General features: G+C 39.6%; 1 protein-coding gene across 1 annotated transcript in view; it reads left to right on the top strand.

Moving 5' to 3' along the window:
• The window catches only part of clasp1a (cytoplasmic linker associated protein 1a), a 335,495-nt gene that overhangs the window by 272,528 nt on the left and 43,480 nt on the right, over positions 1-19,487 (top strand). The window contains exons 32-34 of the mRNA XM_067987125.1: positions 6,455-6,598; positions 8,841-8,947; positions 18,180-18,330. Of these exons, the coding sequence (XP_067843226.1) occupies positions 6,455-6,598; positions 8,841-8,947; positions 18,180-18,330 (402 nt within the window). The remainder of the gene's footprint in view (positions 1-6,454; positions 6,599-8,840; positions 8,948-18,179; positions 18,331-19,487) is intronic.

The following is a 19,487-nucleotide window of genomic DNA, read 5'->3' as shown; positions in this document are numbered from 1 at the left end:
GTGCTCTTAAGTGTGTGCCTTCGGGTGGATAGAGATATATTAGATTGGGTAGATAGATGCCAGCTGATATTTAATGCAGAGAGATGTGATATGATAAATTTTGGGAGGATGAATAAGAAGAGGATAGATATATTAAATGGTAAAACTATAAAAGGAATAAACTTAAAACTGTGTGCAGTTTTGGTCTCCTTACCTAAGAAAGGATATACTTGCCATAGAGGGAGTGCAGCAAAGGTTCACCAGCCTGATTCCTGGGGTGGCAGGACTGTTGTATGAGGAGAGTTTGGGTTGACTAGGCCTGTATTCACTCGAATTTAGAAGAATGAGAGGGGATCTCATTGAAACGTATAAAATTCTGACAGGGCTAGACAGATTGGATGCAGGGAGGATATTTCCCCTGGCTGGGGGTTCTAGAACGAGGGGTCACAGTCTCAGGATACGGAATAGGACATTTAGGATTGAAATTAGGAGAAATGTCTTCACTCAAAGGCTGGTGAACCTGTGGAATTCTCTACCATGGAAGGCTGTGGAGGCCAAGTCACTGAATATGTTCAAGGAGGAGATCGTTAGATTTCTGGACACAGAAGGCATCAAGGGGTATGGGGAGAGAGCAGAATATGGTATTGAGATAGAGGATCAGCCATGATCATATTGAATGGCAGAGCAGGCTCGAAGGGCCGAATGGCCTACTCCTGCTCCTATTTTCTATGTTCAGATACACAGATCTTTAAAATAAGGGGTTAAGTTGATAAAGCTGAAAGCGCATACATAAGGGTTCCTAGGTTTTATAAATGAATGCACACAATACAGAAGGAGTGTAGACATTCTTGAAACTCTTAAGGTAGTTTAATATTGGAAGACCCCATTGCAATTACACTTTTCTGTTTTGGTGCTGCAGCGCCTTCACCGACAGGAGTGCGCCATTATAGCATAAGTTTACAGGGCATAAGGTATAGGAATTTATAATGGGAAAGTTAACTGGAACTGCATGCTGATGTCAGCTTTTAAATATTTTAGATATATCGATAATCTATATTAGTGTTCCATCTGTGTCCACTTCCTGGAAGGACATTAATTCCTGTGCCACAATTTTGTCACGCCTGTGTCATCTTTCTCGCATCCCTCGTGCTTGAGTAACACCTGCTTATAACAAAAGTAAGCTTAAACTATCTATTATTAACATTCTAATTTACTTATCAGTGCTCCCACCATAGGTGGTGCAATTACTCTTCCAAATTGCATCTACTATGCCCTTTCTAAGTGGCAGTGCAAGTAAGTTAAGTTTCATTTTTACTTCCATTTCTTTTAAAACGTTAATGTTTCAGACTTTATTGTAAGTACATGAAAATCAAGGCACTAAATTGCTACCTGCTTTCTTGTTCCACCTGGTTTGAGGCTCAAATCGTGCGCCAGGCTGTCTGTAAAAGTGACCGAATTTTTCCTAAAATGCTATGGGCCTCCGGATCAGCCTTGCAAGGAAATGCTGTGCCAGTGCTTGCACAGCCCCTGCCTAAATTTAAAAAAAAATTCTAACCCTCCTCAACTGACCGAGAACACTCATTTGCTGGTTGTTTCAGTATACTTGCCCATATATCTGTGGACATACTGAACACTGCTGAGCTGTTCAGTATCGTGGAACTTGCTCCCCCAAGTATCTGGGAAAAATCCCACAATACCATCTAATAAAAATAGACGTTAGACTTATTCAGTCAGTGTCAGTGGCCCTAATGATATGTCCGACATCCTTATTGAGCAGTGTCACGGGAGGTATATATGTTTGCAGACATCATTTTTTGCTGTGAAATAATCACTTATATTTTGGTGGTAATGATCGAGTTTTATAGGAAAGTATATACATAACAAGAACCATTGTCAATTTTAAAACCCTTTCAGTATGTATTTGTCATGTAAGTACTGCTAGTCTTAACATTTATCTTTTTAACTAGCAGGTATTTTTTTGTTGCGTAAAAAAGGTTTATAGCAGCTTGCTGTAAGAATTAGCTAGATGTTTACAGTGGGAACGCTGCTTTCTGCAATTAACTTCACTGCCCTGTTTAGTGAAACTCGCTGAAGCACTGTTTAATGAAACTCACTGAACTTCTGAGTGTCATGACCTTGTTAAACTGTACCTTTTTTCCTGAATAACTCCCTTTTGACCCTTTGCGTTCACTACTCTGACAAGAACAGGCCTGCATCTTCTCATTATATACAGGAGGATGTACAGCCATGGCCTCTTAGAATCATAGAATCTTACAACACAGAAGGAGGCCATTCAGCCTGTCGTGCCTGTGCCGGCTCTTTGAAAGAGCCGTCCAATTTCATCCCACACCCCAGCTTTTTCCCCGTAACCCTACAAATTAGGCCTCTTCAAGTACATTACATAGCTTTTTGTTCTAATGCTCAATTTACATAGGTGACTTTTCCCATGCTTCAGTAGGGATCGTTTATTTGGGCCCTGAAAGCACCAGAATGCTTCCCAGTAAGTGACTTTAAATGCCAGTGATTATCTGCATCCTTTTTTGTCCTGGATATCTTGCATCCTATACTTACTGTCTTCATTAAGATCAAATTTGGTAACATCAGATCCCAATTAAGATTGGAACTTTTTGGACAGAAATGTAATTTTCTTCAGAAAATGAACACCCCAATATTTCAAACTGCTCCACCTAGCTTCCCAGCAAAGAGAAAAGTCATTCTACTGAACTGTGAAAAATATTTTGTCCTGTTCTAAGATGAACCATGCTTTAAAAGTCAGTGGGATGCACCATGTTGGCAATAATCTGCAAAGTTGTAAATGCAATGTTAGGAGAACCCTGGTGTACTGATTTGTGCTTGTATAATACTTAGCTGAGGGTAATATCAGCTGTGACTGCTATGCAGTTTTTAGTTTATTGGAGAATTAAAAATAGTCGTCAGAATCTAAAAAGGAGCTATATTACATAATTGGTATTTTGGGAACACAGTGAATTGTAGTGAGATACAACCAATGTGTGCTGCTAATTAATAGGGAAATCACTGCATCAGGATTATTTTGTAAGGGGAAATGTCTGTATAGGTGCAAGGCTTTTAAATGAAAAATATCTGACCTCATTAAGTCTCCTACAGCATTAATTTTTAATAGTTGCAGCTGACATGAATAAAAGACTGGTTTTGTGAAATGGAGCATATGCTCTGTATATACTGATCAGGAAGATCCTTACTGAGTCCATTTTTTTGGTTACACTAATTGCCACATGACTGATATGTTTCATATGACTTGACCTAGCTTTTGTTGCATTTTAAAGGGGGCTGCACTGAGCTGAACAGTAAATAGTAGTGAGACTATGTCAAAAGATCAAACCCAGTTACAGGTTAATACTTGAAACATAAACCCGTTGTGGTTAGTGGACATGCTCCATGAATTCCTCTGTCTGATGTCAGCAGAGGCCATCCATTTCCAGAAATGTCATTCATCCACATTCCACAGAGGAGCTCTTCGGATGATTTTATAATTCTTGGCAGGTACCACTCCATTAATAACAAATTTTCTAAAAGACTCAAAGGAGGTGGGCACGTTTAAATAACATCCTCCTCCACCAATGTTTCACTTCAATGAAATTGATCAGTGTGTATTAATTTTAAAAACTGCTTCTCAACATCAAATGCATTTTGTGCTTTGGAACCAATGTGTACAGTGTCTGAGGAAAAGGTTTAATTTAAAATTTAAAGCTCAAAATAATGTATTGCTGAATAGTTTTGGACTTGTATATTCTGAATTGTCATGAAATGAAGTATTTGATGTAGGAATATTAATCATATGATATACATTGTAGGCCTTTTATTAAGTTTATTTGGGCATAAAATGAGGGACCTACTTCCTGGTGATCACCTGTACTGCTAATGTGTGTCCTACTTGAGAAGAGCTGATTGGACAGTTAGCTCTTTTTAGTCAGAAGAAAATGGCGTCACAGGAAAGTGCTGCTTGTTTTTTTTTTCCAAGGGATTTACTTCTGATTCCACAGAGAAACCCAATGCCAGACCACAACAGTTGCGAAAGTCAAAGTTGCGCCTGCCCCAGAAGCAGTAAGCCGAACTGGCTTCAGCAAAAAGTTGTGCAGCATCAGTCCCAATGGCACAGTATAATAGAGGTCATAACTTGCATACAGCATTCCAAAATCTGGTTCTGCAAAACAATAGTTTTAATGCTTTTTCAATTCCTTACAGGTTCAAGACACAAGTATCATTTGGTTTGTTCTATTGTTGGTTTATTTACCTTGTAACATTGTTCTACTGTTGGCTTATTATATGTGTAACATTGAAACTGTAACTGTTGCTTACTGAATAAATCATGATACTCTGAGAAGAGGATTTTGAAAATGCAAGATTATAGATATTGTAGGATCTAGGCCATGTCTAAGTGTTGCAACTGAGAGCTGTAAAATGTGTTCATAATTCTTGTTTTTCCTACTCGCCCACCAATGTGGAATAATCTAATGTAACAAGATTGTGGCATTGCTTTGTCTTTTGAGATGCCACAAGAACCTAATTTTTAAAAAATTCACAAATAAGTAACTTTAGCTTTTCTAAATATATATGGAGGAGAGGAAAGCCAATGTCAGTAGCAAATTGGCAGCTCCATAGGGTGACAGTCTTAAATAATGCAAAAGCCAGCATCTCTCTGTTGCAAACACAACTAGCCAACTTGACTGATCACTTTCTGTCGTGGCTCGTCAGCTTTATATAAGTTTGTTAATCATGCAACTGCTGTTTATTGTATACTGTAATTTTTCTAATACCCTTCCCACCTGTCAAACCCAGACTGTGCATAGTTGGTTGAGTGATGAGGGGTTGGCCAGGTCCTGTTCGACCACCTCTGGGCCTGGTGAAATTGGCCTGGAAGAAAAGTGTAAACAGGTAGAAAAACAAGTTGCATCTACTAATCTCAAGTTGCTTTTCCCTATACCATTGGCTCTTTTTAACTTGGCTGCACAAGGGTCTTGGCCTGACTGACTTCTATTTCTGTGTAACAATCATGTGTTTATTCACTCTATTGTATTGCCAACAGCAGTTGTCTTCCCATAACTATACAGCACATAGGTGGTGTTCTCTGGGAATAAGGTTTGCCTTTACTTTGCAGTGTTAATAAGTAACATTCAGCATTGGCCCTGACATGAGGACTGCTGCTTGCAGTGTTGGAATGCATGCTCATCTGTTAACTAATGGATCTGAAAGTGCATTAACAGTTCTTTAAACATGTGTTTATTTGGAACTTGAAATTTGCTCTTTGTAATCAATGCAAATTGGATTTTTTACTAGCAAGCTTGTAGTAAATCTACCAGTGTATGTTAAATTTTGCTTAAAATATATAAAAGACAAAACCGTGATCATTTTGTGGATAATATCACTGTAATACATCTGAAATTATAACAATGCTGACCTTATTTGGATACACCACCCTGTGAATGATCTCTCAGAATATTAAGAAGTATATTTTTGTTTCAGAACATTCCTAGCAGATATATGCATTTGCAGTATATAAATTTATTATTCCAGTAATTTAAAACATGTTTAGCTGTCCTGACATACACTTCATTAGTTCATTAAATATAGAAGTTGTTGCTATCTTGAATGAAGATACATTTAACATTACGTAGCATGTTTCTGGCAGGTTTTACAATACACCCATCTTGTACTTTTGGATAAATAACAGCAGCAAGTGCAAGCTGCAGGATGATGATTCCTGTGAAACTCTGGCAGTGTGCAGATCATTTGTTTTGCCATTTTTCCTTATTGTGAGTTCTCTCCAACACTTGACCCCCTTTTTAAAAAAAAAACTACCAAGCACTGCCAGATTTAATTATAAACATAAAATAGTAGCATGTACTATAAAAAGGTTATTGACTGATCTACCCTTTTTAAAGTGGCATTATTGTCCTGCTGGGGATACAGGTAACAATGGTAACAGCTTAGAACAACCTTAATATCATAACATGACAACAGACTGCATGCCCATTGTGACTCATTTCAGTGATGCTGTTTGAGTTTAAGCTGTGCAGTGCATACTTCTGTAATGCGTACTGAACTAGTTGAACTCTTTTTATTAAAAAAAATAATGCTACTGAAAAGATCATGGCAGTCTTGCAGTCCACCCACATACTACCGACAGTTGAAGTATAGTAATTTTGAGGTTGCAACCTAAATATTACTAATGACAATGCCCCTTTGAAATGCTGAGCACAGATGCAGTGTCCAGAATACAATCTTCTATCTTTTTAACAAGAAGCGAATAACCATCAAATAGTGCAGCAAATGCTGGTAAAGGGTATTCGAGGTTTCCATTGGGTGACTGTGGTTTCTAAAGGGACTGTTCAGATGTTGCATCCTTGACTGGGATAATGGGAGTGGTCAGAATTTTTAATGAGTCACTTCAGTTTCTTTTTGTTTTTAACAAACATTTCTTTCTGGTTTTCTACAGGCTGCGCAGGTCGTGCTAATTTCTCTGTTTGAGCTGAATACTCCTGAGTTCACTATGTTACTTGGTGCCTTGCCAAAAACATTCCAAGATGGTGCCACTAGGCTCCTTCACAATCACTTGAAGAACTCCAGCAACACTAGTGTGGTACTTGGCTCTTAACACTTTTTTAATGCAATATTTAAATGATAATGGGAAGCTGATGCACATTACCGGAAAATAAAGGGATATGATAATGTTGTGGTTGTGGCAGTGGATTAGTGACCAAGAGGTTGAGAGTTAAAATTCCAACATGGCAAGTTGAGAAATTGAATTCAATAAATCTGATAATTTGTGTAAGGAATCTTACAACACCAGGTTATAGTCCAACAGTTTGATTTGAAAATCACAAGCTTTTGGAGCTTTCCTCCTTCATCAGGTGTGTGAAGGTTTCCATAAAAGCACCGCATATATAGTCACAGAACAATGCCTGGTGATTACAGGTAATCTTTCCAACTGCCTGTTATCACACCTCTGCATGGATGGTGTTCAGACAGGGGAACAATACACCCAAGACCACTGAATACGCAAGTGGTCAGATTACAAAGACAGAGAGAGAGACAAAGAATGGCCAGTTGTATTAAAAACAGATAACTTTTTTTTCCCCCCCTGGTGGGGTTACATGTAGCGTGACATGAACTCAAGATCCCGGTTGAGGCCTTCCTCATGGGTGCGGAACTTGGCTATCAATTTCTGCTCAACGATTTTGCGTTGTCGTGTGTCTCGAAGGCCGTCTTGGAGAACGCTTACCCGAAGATCGGAGGCTGAATGTCCTTGACTGCTGAAGTGTTCCCCGACTGGGAGGGAACCCTCCTATCTGGCTATTGTTGTGCGGTGTCCGTTCATCCGTTGTCGCAGTGTCTGCATGGTCTCGCCAATGTACCATGCTCCGGGGCATCCTTTCCTGCAACGTGCCCCGGAGCATGGTACATTGGCGAGACCATGCAGACACTGCGACAACGGATGAACGGACACCGCACAACAATCGCCAGACAGGAGGGTTCCCTCCCAGTCGGGGAACACTTCAGCAGTCAAGGACATTCAGCCTCCGATCTTCGGGTAAGCGTTCTCCAAGGCGGCCTTGGAGACACACGACAACGCAAAATCGTTGAGCAGAAATTGATAGCCAAGTTCCACACCCATGAGGACGGCCTCAACCGGGATCTTGAGTTCATGTCACGCTGCATGTAACTCCACCGGGGGGAAAAAAAAGTTATCTGTTTTTAATACAACTGGCCATTCTCTCTCATTCTCTCTCTCTCTCTCTCTCTCTCTCTCTCTCTCTCTCTCTCTTCTCTGTCTTTGTCATCTGACCACTTGTGTATTCAGTGGTCTTGGGTGTAATGTTCCCCTGTTTGAACACCATCCATGCAGAGGTGTGATAACAGGCAGTTGGAAAGATTATCTGTAATCACCAGGCATTGTTCTGTGACTATATATGCGGTGCTTTTATGGAAACCTTCACACACCTGACGAAGGAGGAAAGCTCCGAAAGCTTGTGATTTTCAAATAAAACTGTTGGACTATAACCTGGTGTTGTAAGATTCCTTACATTTGTCCACCCCAGTCCATCACCGGCATCTCCACATCATGGATAATTTGTGGGCTGACACCAGAAAACTGCCTGGTTCATTTTTGTCCTTCAGGAAAGGGTACCTACCACCCCTACCCGGCCTATATGTGATTCCAATCCACATTACGTAGTTGATTCTTAATACCCTCAGGGCACCTAGGGATGGGCAATAAATACAGCCTGCCTGTGTCACCCATATCACAAGAACAATTTTTTAAAAAAAAATACGCAACAGGCTTACTTTGTGAACTGGGCAAATGGCACTATTGTAATATTCACCTGTAGTAAATGCCATTTTTATTATTATACTTGTCTGTTTTGTTAGTAAAACCTGACATGAGTTAGCCCCTTTGGAAAAGGAGTTGGGGGGGAGGGGAAGAAATTTTTTTTTCTAAAATCCTTTGAGATTTGCTCATCTGAAATGTTTAGATATATGCAAGGACTTTGTGTTTCACCAGTCTGTGTGTCTCATTTTTTCAATCAGGTTATGTAGAACAATGGACAGTAGGAGTGCACTTTAAGGCTGCACTCTAGTTTTGGGGCTCAGATGACTTTGTGATCATCCTCTGAAACCAACACGAGATTAGATTACAGTCTTAAAATTGGTCTGACATATTTCTGATTTCTCTCTCCCACTTAGTGTAATTCGGAGATTTTGATCTGAAGGCTCTTGTGATTAATTGGATGGGTAATTCATGTGCTGGTTATTTTAGCTGACATCAGTGGAAGTATCTATTGATTCATACTTTGTTATATTCATTTTTGTTCTTGCTGCAGAGTTCACCTAGCAACACAATGGGACGCACACCTTCACGACACTCCAACAGCCGAACAAGCCCTCTTACTTCTCCCACAAACTGTTCACATGGTGGTCTTTCTCCAAGGTAACGATAAATTATTATTTTAACTATCCATCGCAAGATTGTGATGTGTTTCTGGTTCCTGAGTAAAATTTGTCATAAAAATAATTAAAATCCCAGAAATTTCCTGGCAGTTCCTTGTCTTTGTGATCTTCAAAATGGACAATGAGTCATAAATACCTTTTTCATACATTCTTTTACATTTAATTTTTATTTCATCTGTTGCTCCCTTACTCTGCTGATTTTGAACAGGAACTAAATGACTTTCTATAACAAATGCTAAGGTCAGTCCTGTGAGAGGATCAATTTTTGAAACAGTAAGTTTGTGCCCAAGTCCCACCTTTCCCTTATTTCCTAAGCCCACCTCACAAAATGAGAAAAAAACCCTAGTAATTTTATTTAAGGAATTAATCTATCCAAACCTATACCAAGAGCCAGATACTTTGTCATGTCTTTCCTTCTTACGATTCAGTCCAAGTATTTTATAACACGTTCTATGGCGTTAAAGAGCCTTGCCGAACCTCAAGTATTTTCTGGCAATTAATTATGCAAATGCCATTGTTCGTAATCCAATAATAAATCAAAATTAACACATTTTAAAAATAAGAAGAATTAAGATCACTTGGCAAAAATGCATTGTAAAAGAAGCACTTTTCCTATGGAAAATGTGATGGCTTTAAACAGATTTTATGGAGCAGGCTGCTCCTGGGTGTTCCCAGAAACTCAACAAGCTCCAAAACATCCTGAAAAGGTCATGAGGCTCTTTCAAATTATGCAGTTCGTTGAGATTTGATGAGAAGCAAATGCATACGCCAGAATTATACAATGTATCTTTTTTTTCCCTAATCAAATATTTTTTTCTTACTTAACCCATCGTGTGCATGAAACTTTCCTCTCTCACCCCATGGAGCCGTTTTCAAACCACATTCACTAAAATGACTTTTTAAATTCCTGTTTCATAGTTCCTGGCATGAGCTTATTTTTTTGGGGTGACGTGAACAGATATGCTCATACGTTACTCTAGTTTGATTGCCATTAACATTGGTATTTCTGGCTTATTTCACATTTTAAAAGCATGGTTCTTAGATAAATTAGCATTATTAACTTCTGATTGCAATCTAATACTGCTAGTTTGAGGAACCTGTGTATTAATAGAAACCCAATAACAAAATGGAACACATCATCCTGGAAATATGTAGTATTGGTCACTAAGGCATTTGAAACTACTGTGGGTCACTGAGGGGTTTACCACTACTGTGTTGCTGCCAACCTTGTGTAACTTGTAGCAGGCAAATGGAAAGGGCATCCGCTGGCGACTACTGTGGTTTATAGTCACAGTAAAAAATATCCGCTTTTTTTTAAAGTGAAAATACCTACTTTTTTTTTTACTTAAAAGGAATGTAGTTATTGTGAATTTCTTGGTTGCTTGTCATTCTTTTGTGTCAGGCAGTTCACAACAGTGTCAAAGTACATGTATGCACTGCAATTTGTACAGTAAAAACACAATCATGTTTTTCTAAAATGTCTGAGATCTGGTGACTTGTATAAGGAATTCTCTCTTGCCACCTCTACTTGTGTAATGTTAAGTATTTTGATACCAATAAATTGAGACATGGGAGTTGATTAGGTGAGGCAGAGGGAGACTTAATATGAGATAAGATGTGGTGAGGAGTTCTGGTTGAGGTGGTTGAAACCCGTGGAGCTTGGAAATCAACAAGGAGAGTTATGGAGGATTCAAGGTTAGAGGTGACAAAGGTTAGATAAGGGTTTCAGTGGTAGTGGTGGTGAATTAAGGATGGAACCAGGTGATATTTTGGCAGTGAAATGGATGACCTTGGTAATAGACTGGTAGTGGGATTTGAAGCTTCGTTCAGGGTTGAACGAATCCTGGCAAGCAGCCAGTTGGTAAGGAGAATGGAATCAGTTTAGAGTGTGGAGATGTTACGAGCTGCACCACAGCAAGTTAGGATGCAGATTTGCACTTACAATTATTCACAGAATGGATTCTGAATCTGATAGCCTTTCACGACTGAGGCATCAGTGAAGTATTTCCTCGCAGAGAGGAATAAAATTAGAGAGTCACTCCAAGCTGAATTTGCAGAGTTTTTTGCACATGAATACAGAACCAAACTGTCAAAGGGTTTGCAGTGCATTAGGTGTCACAGCAGAATTTATGAAATAATTTTATAATAGGGGTGATGGGGATGTACTCAAATAGACTTGAGCAGGGGTTTTCAAATTGTGAAGCACACTTCCTTGATGAGGCACAGTCCTATCCTCAGGAGATGCAAACTAGGACCTGTACAAGCAAAAGTTTCACACATGGTCTTCCTTCTTTTACCTCATTTTGAAGTTGGCAGTCAACATGTCAGCTTCTTATGGGGTGTCTGTGCTGTGTTTAGTTCCTTCTATCTATTTCACAGGCGCATACAACTGCACTCAGAGTAAACTTTAACATTAAGGGATGATTGTGATAATTTTTGGCCAGATTGCAGGACATATGAATATACGAATTAAGAGCAGGAGTAGGCCATTTGGCTCCTCAAGCCTGCTGTGCCATTTGATAAGATCATGGCTGATCTGATTGTGACCTCAACCCTACTTTCCCGTCTACCTACTATAACTTTGACTCCCTTGTTAATCAGGAATCTATCTAACTCAGCCTTAAAAATATTCAGTGACCCTGCCTCCACCGCTCTCTTGGGAAGGCAGTTCCACAGACTCACAACCCTCAGAGAAAAAAATTCTCCTCATCTTCGTCTTAAATGGGAGACCCCTAGTTCTTGTCTCTTCCACAAGAGGAAACGTCCCCTCAGGATCTGAAATGTTTCAATAAAAGTTTTTCAAAATAATTTCATTTAATATGAATTAATCTTTAAATGATGGGTTCAAATATTCCTCTTTCGCTGTAGCTTCCTCATATTGTTCAGATTGTTTTTTCACTATTTTCCTGAGAGGCTTTGAGCATTTTGCACAACTGGCACGGAATAACATGAGAATTTTAGCTTTCTTATGCTCAAATATTAAGACTGGTCACTAATGGGTTATGGTCAGCTTAGAAATACAGCTGCCAATCTGCTGTCAGCACTTAGAAGGAACCAAATTAGAATATAGAACGTCTTGCTAAGTCATGGTCATGCAGTGGCCCAAAGTTTTTAAATTAACTTAACGTGAATATGCAAGATAATCAAAACTGCCCAGTGTAGGAAATTAATGTGGCTGGATGTTCTTTTATGACAATTTGACTGCACTGCCAGCCCGTTTGTTTAATGCTTAAATTTGCTGAGGACTTGTTTATACTGTATGGAATTTTATACATATAATTTGTTTGGCTGTCTCATTTTAGTTGTGTACACTAATTTCCAGATGTGCTTTTGCCCCCACAAGAACTGGTGCTTTGTTGCACGTGTTGTCCTACTTCAGAGCCATAGGACTTAACAAATAGATGACGAGAGTGATGACCAAGGAGGCATCATGTTTTTTTCTGAACGGGTGGGGTGAGGGGGACACCCACTTTGAGTTTATGGATCCCTGGAATAGAGCCAATTGGTCATCTTTCCAAGGCTGTGCACCAGTGCCATCTTCCTGTAATAGGACATTAGAGGACAGACGTGCTGTGCACAAAATAGTGAAATTTGGTTGTACTCTTTGCATTGCAATTGCTGTTTATGCAAAAGTGCTGACTGAAGCTTTTTTATGGTTGAGGCTGAGATTTCTGATCTAGGAAGTTGGTTGGAATACTGAAGTTAAGCAGGCCTTCTCGAGCTTAAATAGTTCACTGTATATTTTAATAATAGACTGAGTTCTGTGATGTCGCATACTAAGATATATTGAATTGGTATACTGAAACTAAGGACATTTTTGTCATTTTGATTTTTCTAAAGTCATCCAATTCTCTGGTACCATTGTTTTAAAAGTTAAAGAAAAAGACTTGCATTTATATTGCACCACAAGATTTCTTAAGGTGCTTCACAGCCAATGAATATTTATTTGAACTGTCACTATTGTATTGAAGCCAAATGCAGCAGCCAATTTGCATTCACCAGGTCTCACAAACATGACCAGTTAATCTTATTTGGTGGTGTTGATTTGGTGATTAATATTAGCCAGGACACCGGGAGAACTCCCTGCCATGGGATCTTTTACATCCGTCTCAACAGGCAAATAGGGCCTCAGATTAACATCTTATCCGAAAGACGGCACCTTCAACAATGCACTGAAGTGTGAGCCCAGACTATGTTTTCAAATCCTGGAGTGGGACTTGAACCCATAACTTTATGACTCAGAGCAAGAATGCTACCACTGAGCCAGGCTGACACCATAAAGCTTTAAATGTCTGAACTGTTAAAAGGATCAGAGAACTACTTTCTACTTAATAAAAAGAATTCTGCACATACCATTCTTCTAAATGAACACACCCTGTGTTGGGTAGTTGGATTTTTGGAAGGCTGTTTATTATACTTAAAATATTTCAATGTTCTGTATTATCTGAAGAACAGGGTGAAATTTTCACATCATTAATATCCCATTTTGACCCCCATCCAAGTGGGATATTAGCGATGTGAAAGTTTCAGTCTGTTTATATCCTCTGAATGTAAATGTCTTTCTTTGCCCTATTACAACGTTTTAATGATTTCATTCGCATTGTTTTAAATAGAGTCCAAGGATTAAATTGTTGTTCCTTCCCATACTAAGTGACTTCTTACCCAAAGAGGTAGACAAGTTAATTTTACTGGATTTTCACGATTCTGAATTCTAAAAATCCACCTAAATCTGACCAGTAACCTAATTTGTAACAAGTCTGATGTTTTCCATTACTTATTGGAATATTGTTAATATTCCTCTCTTTTTCTGAAAGGTACTTTGTGATGCAGTGACTTTGAGCACATAGCTTTTAATTCTGCGGCCTAGGTTCTAATCCATCCTAAATCTAAGGCTCCCATGTGAAATTCGTTTCCACAGCATCGACCCAGTTCCTTGCAGGGTCTGATGAACAAAATTTGAGTGTTTGACATTGGACACTAAAAGTGGTCATTTGTTTCACTCTCTGGCTCATTTTGAGACCAAAATTAATTCACTGAAAAAATATACATTTTGAGGAAACTGAAAATGTACACTTTTTCTCAGCTTTAATAAATGGGAGAGCGATAAACCAGGTAACTATCAGCAAGTCAGCCTAACATCAGCGGTGGGGAAACTTCTAGAGACAATAATCCGCGACACAATTAATTGTTACTTGGAAGAACATGGGTTAATAACCAGATTTGTCAGCATGTACATGCTTTTGATCTGTGCATGCATGCAGTGTGCCGGGTTTGAGTTATGCAAAATCCTGGACTATACAAGTATGCTGTTGCTATAGAAGTGTACCTTGATCAGTGATGTTGGTTTTGCATTAGAGGAAGGTCAGGGGGATAGAAAAATGACTTGAATGGGAAAGTTTATTGGTAAGGATAAGCAGTTTGGTTCAGCCACAAAAACTGCTCAATCAGAGGTGGTTCTGGAATCTGATTGGTCCTTTGTGATATGACTTGGGGATTTAAGGCCACTGAAGTCGATCAAAAGGCTAAGAGCTGGTGTTAGTTAAACCAGAGAATTTTTAAAAAAGTAAAACAAAAGAGTAGCCTAGAGCTCTGGATGCAGCATCCACTAAAAGAGACAAACATGTTAATATCTTGCAGAGTAGTAAGATCATGTACATCAATGTGCTTGTGTTTAAAGACCAAGTCCTGGTTGCTGACTGAGAATATTGAAGAATGCAGTGCTCTGGAGTAAAACATGGGGATAAATTAGTAACTGGCTAAAAAGTATTAAACAGAGCATATTTGTCAGGGGTACTAGGTTAGAGTCGAGGAGGTATTGAGTGAGGTGTCCTAAGCCTCTGTTCTGGCCTTTATTCCTCTTCTCTTTCTCCCCCTGCCCCCACCCCTAGTTGTGGTATACATAAATGAGCTGCATTGCATTCTCCCAATGCAAAGAAATAAAATTTATCGATGACCCCAAGCTAGGGGAGAACTGCGCACTTAGTTGAGGCAGCTAAGATCCTAAACAAAAGGGGGCTTCATAGAGAGGTAATGAATATAAACCTGGAAAAATACTTTGATACTCCAAAGCAGAAGGGCAAGAGGGCACAAATTTAGGGTTGTGACCGAATGAGTTTTAGGAGTGATAGCGGGAATTATTTATTTGCTTAGCGGGTGATCAATGTTTTCAATCAGTTGCTAGGATAGGTGGTTGAGGACAGGACACTGGACCAATTTGAGAAACAGTTAGACGTGGCAATGGAAAGACCGTTTGGTACTCTGGAAGGATGAGATCCAATGTACCAAAGGGCTGCCTTCATCCAATTGATTCCTGGTTCAGGGTTACAATTGGTTGAACAGACAGGTTGAAGGGGCATTGGTCTCTGGAATTTGTTTGATGTTCAGGATGTGATTGATTGACGAACTCATGCTGTATGGTTTTACAATCTGACTGGCTGAAGGAAGACTATGGCACACAACACTGCATTCACACAGGCAAAAAAATTCTAATCTAGTTAGATGCTTTGAGTATATGCTGACATACCCCTAAAATGAGAGACAGCGCTAGTTTGCACTACTGCAGCAAAGCTTGTAATATATATTTTGTTTTCAAATGTGCAAAAAAGACCCGGGCCCCTTCTAGTTCTACGGCATAGGTAGAAAGAGGGATAAGGTCCTGCAGGCAGATTTTAAGGTGTTAGAAAAGAGATTAATAAGCAGGACCTCAACGGTAGTAATCTCCGGATTACTCCCGGTGCCACGCGCTAGCGAGTGTAGAAATAGGAATTGAATCCAGAGAAGTGTGAGGTAATGCATTTGGGGAGGGCAAATAAGGCAAGGGAATACACAATAAATCGGAGGATACTGCGAGCTGTGGAGGAACAATGGGACCTTGGAGTGCATGTCCACAGATCCCCGAAGGTAGCAGAACAGGTAGATAAGGTGGTGAAGACATATGGAATACTTTATTAGCCGAGGCATAGAATATAAGAGCAGGGATGTTATGCTAGAACTGTATAACACATTGGTTATGCCATAGCTTGAGTACTGCGTACAATTCTGGTCACCACATTACAGGGAAGATGTGATTGCACTAGAGAGGGTACAGAGGAGATTTATGAGGATGTTGCCACAGCTGGAGAATTTTAGCTATGAGAAAAGATTGGATAGGCTGAGGTTGTTTTCTTTGGAACAGAGGAGGCTGAGGGGAGATTTAATTGAGGTATAGAAAATTATGACTGGACTGGATAGAGTGGATAGGGAGGATGTATTTCCCTTAGCAGAGGGGTCAATGATCAGGGAGCATAGATTTAAAGTAATTGGTAGAAGGATTAGATGAGAGCTGAGGAGAAATATTTTCACCCAGAGGCTGGTGGGGATCTGGTACTCACTGCCTGAGAGGGTGGGAGAGGTCGAAACCCTCAACTCATTTTAAAAAGTACTTGGATGTGTACTTGAAGTGCTGTAACCTACAGGGCTACGGACCAAGTGCTGGAAAGTGGGATTAAGCTGGATAGCTCTTTTTCAGCCGGTACAGACACAGTGGGCCGAATGGCGGCCTCCTGTGCTGAAATGTTCTATGATTTTTCTTTTACTTTCATTTAACATGATTTTGGGGTAGAGCTTCCACTTTGGGTGCAATTTTCCAATGCGCTTGAAATTGTACTGGTCAGGTTACATTAAGTTTCTGCTAAAATTCATTTGGATAATCACAAACTTAAAATCTTCCATGAACCAGCACAGTCAGGCAGTGTAATAGAACATAATTGTTTCTATTTTTTTTCCATTAAAAAGTATTCCGTGATGTATTTAAGAATGGTAACCTGGAGCAGTTTCATTAATACAGCCAAAAATCGGTTTATCACCAAAAATAAGCATTTTTAATAAGGGTGTCCAGTCCTCCACCTGTGAGTAGCCTGATTTAAAATCACTGAAAATTACTTTTAAAAAAAAAGCTATACTGAACCATTTAATCGTTTCATTGGTGTACACTAGTCAGTTTCTTAAATTAAATTTTTTGATGTAAAATTTTTAAAACCTGCCTACTAGTGCCTATGCGCCTAAGAAAATGAGCGAATCATCAGAATCTCTCAATTACGACCTGGGGACGTGGGCACTCGTGGGTGGGGCTTGATTTGGGCAAATTGAATCTTAAACCAGTATAAAAGATCGCAGAAAACATGAGCGTAAGTGGTTTTGGGTGGAATTCACTTACGTTTGAAATTCCCAATCTTTTTGCACTGGCTCGGCCAATTCCGTCCAGATTGTGCTGATATAACTAGCGGAACCTCGACCCCTATGTGTTTCTCTCAAATTATAGCCAATAAAATGAATGCGATAAAGGTAATGAAAATTATTTGATACTAAAACCCAATTATGTGGGTAAGAAAAAGTCTGTAAAACCCCACTTGCATTTATATTACTGACAGTCTGAAATGTTTGTTGTTTGTTTTGTGCAGTCACTGTTGCCCTTGTGTGTTCATGTGGTATTGGCTAGAGTGGATCAACACTGCTGCTGCTTGCTTGGATGAGGTGTTCTCTGTTTGCTATTCTGCTTCTATTAATGTTCTGAAATTTTTCTTCAGTAAAGCATGACCAAAAGCCACTCGGAATATGGTTTTCTTTCTCTTTTTTGCCTTTCTCGTTCTTTCTCTTTCTCTGACCACACTGTGACTGCAGTCGATTCTGGGGTTGGAGTGCAGATGGGCTGTCAAAGCATCCCCCCACCCCTTCTCAACCTCACTCCATCCCCACAGTTCCTACCCACAAGACCTTCAGGCGTTCTTACTCGCCCAGGTAACTAACCCCCTATCCGCATCATTTTAAAATGCCTTGTCTCATCAGGCGATTCTTGTTTTTGGGCTTTTAGCATGATTTGTGGTATGTTTTGAGTGGCTATAACTTTTGTTTGCTGTAATTCATTGCCATGTTTTTATTAATCTGCATCTTTCTTTCAAATAATGACAGCTTTGTACCAGTTCATGAATGTGAGCCATCACAATTTTGAATGTGTCATCACAGCTGAACATTTTATTAGCGGTGGGGTAACTGATCAGCAGCGAACCATAAATTCAGTGTAATTGAATAATTACTTTTATCTATTCTGAATAATTTAATGCAATGCAACATGTTACCATGTTTGATGTATTTCAGTCATGTACTCTACATGTATTATCTACTTCAAATTTAGCAGGGATTATAAACGGATTACTCACTGGCTGTTTTATCTATAGCATGTTGGACTATGACACAGAAAACCTGAACTCCGATGAAATTTATAGCTCTCTTCGTGGGGTCACAGAAGCTATCCAGAACTTCAGTTTCCGCAGTCAAGAGGATTTGAATGAACCAATTAAGCGAGACGGGAAGAAGGACTGTGATGGTGTAGGTATCCTCTTACTAATTTTGCATGGGCTATTCTTTGATTATCCATGCAGTTGCCTTGGTAGAGGGACCGGCAGTATAATGGCAGTATCCATCTACTTTTGCCACCACACAGGATTACTGGTATGCCTCCACTCAGTGCCCTATAACCTGGGAGTCCAGAATCCTAGTATCCATACCAGCATACTGCCTTCAGCCTGCAGTAAAGGTTTTTTTCTCTTGGGGGAAGAAGGGATGATGATCCCTTTTATTTTCTTCAGTTTACCTTTCCTCTTTGCTGATCTTAACTTGCCAGCAAAGCATATTATACATGACAATGTATGAGAGTTTATGTTGCAAAATTTCCTTTAGCCAGGAGGAGCAAGCATTTGGGGTCATCGATTCAGAAGGATACCATTCTGGTTAGCATATGACAACAATAGTATGCAATGAGCATCATTAACTGGTGGTAGAAGACTGTTATTTAAGTCAGATTTTAAAGAATGTACAGGGTAGACAAAAACAGTTCCGTGTATATTGGGATGAATGTGAGCTTTTGTTCATTATAGGGGATTATGTTTACAAGTATTTCTGATTCCCTTGTCTCACAAGTGCAATTTCTTCTGTCTGCTTCTAAGAAGCAGCCTGTTTTGAGCACCTAAACCTTTGAAACTCTTGCAGTGTAATGATTGAAAAGAGGTCAGTTGGCTATATTGATGAACTCAGTAGCTTGAACTGAACTTCAAAGGCATGAACCAGAAAAAGGATTGGGACTAAAACTCATCCTAGTCCTGTCCTCGCCTGATATCCACGTATGTGGATGTTCCAGGAAGGGTGAAGAGACTGCGATAATGAAAGGCAAGCCCCGCCCCCCCCCCCACCAAATCAACCACAAACATTGAATCTGAATGTTAAACTCCCAGCTAAGATCAACTACATCAGCACAAACCAAGGACTTTGTTTGTATGGTTCACTAACACACAACATAGTGCATTTATGCACAGAGCCTCCTGCAGAGAGACCTGTATATTGAAGCATAATTTCAATGAAAGCGTATTTTGTTGCACTACTGTATTTTGTAACACAATGGCCCTTCACGTTTTTTTGGTAGAATGCTAGTGACTTCCCAACTGTGAAAGAAATGTTGTGAAATACCGTTCTGTCTCCATGTTGAGTGC

Source organism: Heptranchias perlo, chromosome 7 (genome assembly GCF_035084215.1).
Source record: "Heptranchias perlo isolate sHepPer1 chromosome 7, sHepPer1.hap1, whole genome shotgun sequence".
Classification (NCBI taxonomy): domain Eukaryota; kingdom Metazoa; phylum Chordata; class Chondrichthyes; order Hexanchiformes; family Hexanchidae; genus Heptranchias; species Heptranchias perlo.
This window is presented reverse-complemented; position numbering and strand designations above follow the sequence as displayed.